The 5,176-nt window shown below is 46.1% G+C and overlaps 2 protein-coding genes across 2 annotated transcripts in view; both read right to left on the bottom strand.

Annotated features, from left to right (window-relative positions):
- The window catches only part of PAXBP1 (PAX3 and PAX7 binding protein 1), a 30,839-nt gene extending 28,636 nt beyond the window's left edge, over window positions 1-2,203 (bottom strand). Inside the window, exons 1-2 of the mRNA XM_010585326.1 lie at window positions 2,108-2,203; window positions 489-659 (exon numbers count right to left, since the gene is read on the bottom strand). Coding sequence (XP_010583628.1) covers window positions 489-659; window positions 2,108-2,203 — 267 coding nt within the window. The remainder of the gene's footprint in view (window positions 1-488; window positions 660-2,107) is intronic.
- A 1,639-nt stretch (window positions 2,204-3,842) lies between these two features.
- Window positions 3,843-4,517, bottom strand: LOC104842737 (chromosome unknown open reading frame, human C21orf62). Its single transcript, XM_010585254.1, has one exon. It carries the CDS (start codon window positions 4,515-4,517, stop codon window positions 3,843-3,845), a length of 675 nt encoding a protein of 224 aa, XP_010583556.1.
- Between the last annotated feature and the right edge of the window lie 659 nt (window positions 4,518-5,176).

Genomic DNA, 5,176 nt, shown 5'->3' with positions numbered 1-5,176 from the left:
GGGGGGGCGCCTGGCCTCGGCCCCTCCCATCCCCGCCCGGTGGGCTTGTTCTCCACAGCCAGCTTGGGGACGGCGGCAGCAGGCGTCCGGAGAGGGTGCAAACACCTGCCCGGCGCCCGTCATCCCCTCGGCGGCCAGCGTGCTCGTCTGGCTGCCCGACTCTGCGCGGCCTCTGCCGGAAAGCCCCTGCCCTCCCTGAGGGAATCTGGGCCTCTGGCTTGGAGGGGGCAGGTGACGTGGTGGCCCTCTTCGCTAGTGCTCCATCGTAGCGTCTTTCATGTGCAGGGCCCTTTGGGGTTCGGTTTCATCTAGCCTGGGGGGATCCCCAGAAGTCAGTTGGGCCGGCCTTGGTGGCTGCTGCATTGACTAGAAGAAAAACCACGAGTTTGGTGGCATCTGCTAAAAGATCGCAGGCCTTTTTAAAGACAGTCTCTCCAAGCATGAGTGTTGGGCTCTGGAGGGACCTCTTTTCAGCCTTCCCACCATACCAGGAAGGCCAGACTCCCCTGCAGCCCGTCTTTGCCAGCCACCTTGGGAGTCTGCCCAGGAGGAGATGCAGGGGCCTGGCTGGCCTCCTGCAGCCTCTCGCTGCCACTGCACAGCAAGATCTCCCATAGAAAGCGCTGCGTTACTTTCGTGCTGTTCTCGATCTGTATTGACTTCCCAAAGTCGCACCAGAATTACTAATAGGAAGGAAAACTGTAAATTTACAGCTCCTATCTCCATTTTTTTGCCTCAATTTCCTTTGATTGGCATATCCAACAATCACACATCAGGGTTGAAGACTGGCAAATACAGGTTGAACCTGATACATGGAGAATTAAACCATTGTGTATACAAATATTAATTGCTATAAATATATGATCACACAACATAGGGTGTTGAGTGTGGCTAAGTGTGAGTCTTGCGCTAGGATTTAAAACAGATTCACAAAAATCACATAATTATTTCTGCAGAGTGATGCTTAATGTACTGCTGTGTGTAGTTTACATGCAGATAAAAGAAACCTCCACCAACAGGATTAATAAAACTCACAGCATATGTGGTATATGTTTTTTATGCATTGCTCTGAAAAAATTCTGCAAGCTTCTAATGCAGTACTTTTATATGGCAAAGACATATAAAACTGAAATTGGGAAGATCAGGTTTTTGGTATCTGCTGGAGAAGAGCAGGGGAGTTGAAAAGATCACTGCAATATTGGTGCTGTGGATTTCTGCTGCGCGTGTAATTGAGGTTTTTTTTCCTGATTCCAGGAAAATCTCTGCAGTGCTTACTTCGGCACAGAAATAAAAGGTCTTTTACGTCAGCCTTATTAAGAACACTACAGTGGCAAAAGTAATTGGAACTGTAACTTGCAGTGTTAGAAAGCCCATGGATTTATTAATCTCATGGCTCTTCCCAACAAGGCCAGAATACATACATTCTCAGTTACTGCTGCAGGTGTGAATTTTGAACAGTAACAGCAGCCAACCACTGCTGTCATGGCAATGTGGAAGTACTCTGTTATTTAGCACATTTTTTACTAGAGGGCAGCAGAGCCTCAGTGAATTTGCTGAAGATCATTTGGGTTTGATTTTCCCAGATTTTAAAGACGGTTGGTAACATTTAGAAGTCAATATATTTGTGTGTGCCAGCTCTTTTTTTTTTTTTTTTTTAACAACACTATCCTGTGCAGGATAAGTGATTAGCCAGTTTGTGAAGGCAAGGTTAGTACTTTTGCACAGACAGTTGGAGCGTGGGATTCCTGGGCAGACAATATGAATTATTTGCCTGTGTCTGTAATACATTCCAGGCATGTAATGTGCTCAGAACATTCCCCCACCCTCCCACCCCGCTGCCAATCTCTCTCAGCCCAGCTCCAGCTCCTAACCATTTTGTAACCTGTCACACAATCGTGAGAGGTATCACTAGAAATATTTGTGATTTGGGGAGAAGGTTTATGGTTTATTGCCAAAGTGCTGACAAAGGAAACGATGTCTTTACAACAGCTGATTTAATAGTTCTCTGGTTGAGTTAAATCCAGTTCAATCCCCAGCCTTCAAACACCTGTGTGCTTAAATCTGTTAATTTGCAATTGCAAATAGACTCCATTAATTCAATAGTTACCACATTGTTGATTTCAGTGGGAAGCTCACAGTAATGGAAGTATGGATTTAAGTATTCTGAAAAATTAAGTTTTGCTTCGTAGCAAAACTGCTCCATCATTGATTACAGTTACAGAAAAAGTCTTTCTTTAAAGTTGTTGAAGTAAATTCATTGGTTCCTTAGAATCTTGATAGCCATTCTCCTCAGCACACATATTTTATCCCAGTTTCATGTAATTCTCCGCTGGCAATGCAAGACTGTTAGGAGCTGCTATTCCAAAGCCTTTATTGTACTATGTGGATGGATCCTGGGCTGAATCATATCTCATAGCATGCAAATCCTGCAGACATGGGCAAGGAGCAGACTCTGGGCTATATAAATAGTCCTGACATACGTTTTCCAGGGGATAACAATCTTTCTCCCACAACGTGTCTGAAAATTGTTTGCTACATCTCTGCCAGAAGCCTAGCCTCCCTTATGAGACAAGAGTCGTTGGATGGGGTCTTTCTTCTTTCTCATAGGGGAGAACATGAGCAGAGCTTGCCATTATCACAAAAGATGAAGTCAAGTTCCTGGCATTTGGGGAAATTGCAGGCATTGGCACGCCCAACATGCAAGAGACAGGCCTTTCCCTGGGAAAAACGTCTTTGTGAGCGTGGTGTCTCACTTGTCAGGTGGCCTCTTGGCCGGTACTTTCCCATGATGTGTGCCATGGCTTGGCAGAGAACACAGCTTCCTGGTCATCCCCCAAACACACCTTCAGTTGCGCGCTGAGGTTGGAGGCTGCCTGCATAGCCTGTGCCTGCTTTCGTAAGAGGCTGTGTCACCCAGCCCAAGCAGAGGGTTCCCAGCTCTGACCAAGTGCCAAGAGCAAGGACAACTCAGCACCCCCAGTTTGAGTAACCTGTAACCACCTTGCACCCCTTGAACCTGACAGCAATGGACTGTACTGACAGGGGCACAGCCAGTAGATGGAGGGAAGGGATTATTCCCCTTGTCCTGGCACTTACTAGACTGCATACAGAGTACTGCATGCAGTTTTGCCCCCCCGCAGTGCAAGAAGGATATGGATCAGCTGAAGTGGTCCAGTGGAGAACCACCAAGATGGTCAGGGGCTGGGGCATGTAAGGGTGAGAAAAGTGTGACGGAACTGGGCTTGCTCAGCCTGGAGAAGGGAAGACTGGGGTTAAGACATGGAAAAAAGTTTCCCCATGAGGACAAGCAGGCAGTGGAGCAGGTTGCCCAATGAGGTTGTGCAGGCTCTGTGCTTGAGGGTTTTCGCGACCTGACTGCAGAAAACCCTGAGGGGCCTGGTCTGATCCCAGAGGTGGCCCTGCTTGGGCAGGGGGTTGGACTGGAGACTTCCCGAGCTCCCATCTAACCTGAGTGATTCTCTGGGAGGCTCAGGTTCTTCTACAGCTGGACATACATGGTTATGTCTTCTTCTGTCTGAGGCACAACCTTAAAACAAAATTTATTTGCAGATCTCAATTCTCTAGCTTACAATATATAAAAAGAATTTGTACCTATGCTTTCTAAAACAGTCATTTCACATTTTCTTTGTTCTTTAAGAAAGCATTTACTGAATTAGTCTGATGAGTCTGTCTTACTTTAAACCCCTCCTTGTAGAGTGCTATCACAGTCAGAACTGTCCATCCCATAACAGCTCCTCCTGGCCACACCAAACAAACTTAAAGAAGTCCTATCTCTCTCTCAGCAGTTTGCTGTGCCTCTGACTACTTTACTACTAAATAACTCAGTAAATGAATGTTACAACATAGCTCTTGTTATCTGATGTTGAGAAAACATCGGAGTACAGCAGGCTGGGGAAATGCTCCATGATACTAGAGACGTCTTCCACACTGTACGACTTCAGCAAAGAATATCCATTGAAAAGCGAGGTATCCAGAAAAGAAATATATACAAGCATTTGCCTGTCTTTGTTGTGCACCGCAAGTGAGTTTTCTTTTTCATTGCTGCTGCTGCTGTAGATGGTTACACTCTGCTCTGGAAATCGTCCCTTGACTTTTTTTACCCGGAGCTTTCGAAGTCCCCAAATAGCCAAGTATTCTGTTGGGAGAGGAGCGGTGCCACAGAAGGACAGCTTCAGATCCCACACCCTTGTGAAGTTGAGAAGCATCTCCAGCACGGAGGTGTCTGTGAACCAAATGGTCAGGTGGCTATTGTAGGTAGTTTTTTCCATGGTAGAAGGCAGCACGGTTTTGCAATTGCACATCAAGTTTGCCAGGCAGTAATCACAATCACGGATATCTGCTGAGCAGCTGCAGTTGCGAATTGTGTTTTCCTTGGTGAAAATTAGCGTATGGTTCTTCTGACTTCTTACAAAACTGCCAGTGATGTGTATGCCAAGGAAGCCAGCCAAAATGAGAGCCAGCCAAAAGGAGAGAGCAGGGAAGGCTATTGGCTTCATTAGTACTGGTGCCAAGCTGCCAAGCGTCTCCTCCTTTTACTCAGCGAATTATATCACTCGGCTTTACCTACTGAGGAAAAACAATTTATTATACTAAAGACCACTCAACAGTTAATATTACTTTGGTTCTCCCACTCATTATCTGTCTCATCTCTTTAGAACCATATTGCAGTTTTGCAGGTTGCCCTGCATTAGAGGGGAAGCACAGCTACACTGATTCAGAAAAATGAACTGTGACACGTGTCTTCTTTCATGATTCTTCTTTCACTCCTCTTTTGCTCTAAATGGTTTCAGCTGCTTATGGGACAGCTTGGATACCTTCTTCTCTATCCAGGCAGCTCCTTTGCCTGCCCTATGTGAAGGTAAGGGCAGGAGTCCTCCTACTCCTTTCTCATTTCTGCTTTCTCTTTGTCTGCTTCCCAACAGATAGAGGTGACAAATGACCCTGCTCCCCACTTCTCTGAGTGAGGCAGTCTGAGAAGGGCTAAAGATGAGCATTTTGTTTTACACCTGAATTGCTAAGTAAGGGTTGTGATAACCTTCCCTTTAAACTGAGTGTGGGATATACTGGGCAAAGGGAAAAATGAAAAGGTGGTTAAAGGCAGAAGCACTGCTGGCTGCAGCACATACCCTTCTGAGCTATGTGGCATGCTGATAAA

The sequence above is a fragment of the Haliaeetus leucocephalus genome, unplaced genomic scaffold, assembly GCF_000737465.1.
Source record: "Haliaeetus leucocephalus isolate CR32 unplaced genomic scaffold, Haliaeetus_leucocephalus-4.0 Scaffold93, whole genome shotgun sequence".
NCBI lineage: Eukaryota > Metazoa > Chordata > Aves > Accipitriformes > Accipitridae > Haliaeetus > Haliaeetus leucocephalus.
Note: the sequence above shows the minus strand (reverse complement) of the source record. Positions and strands in the feature narration are given on the sequence as shown.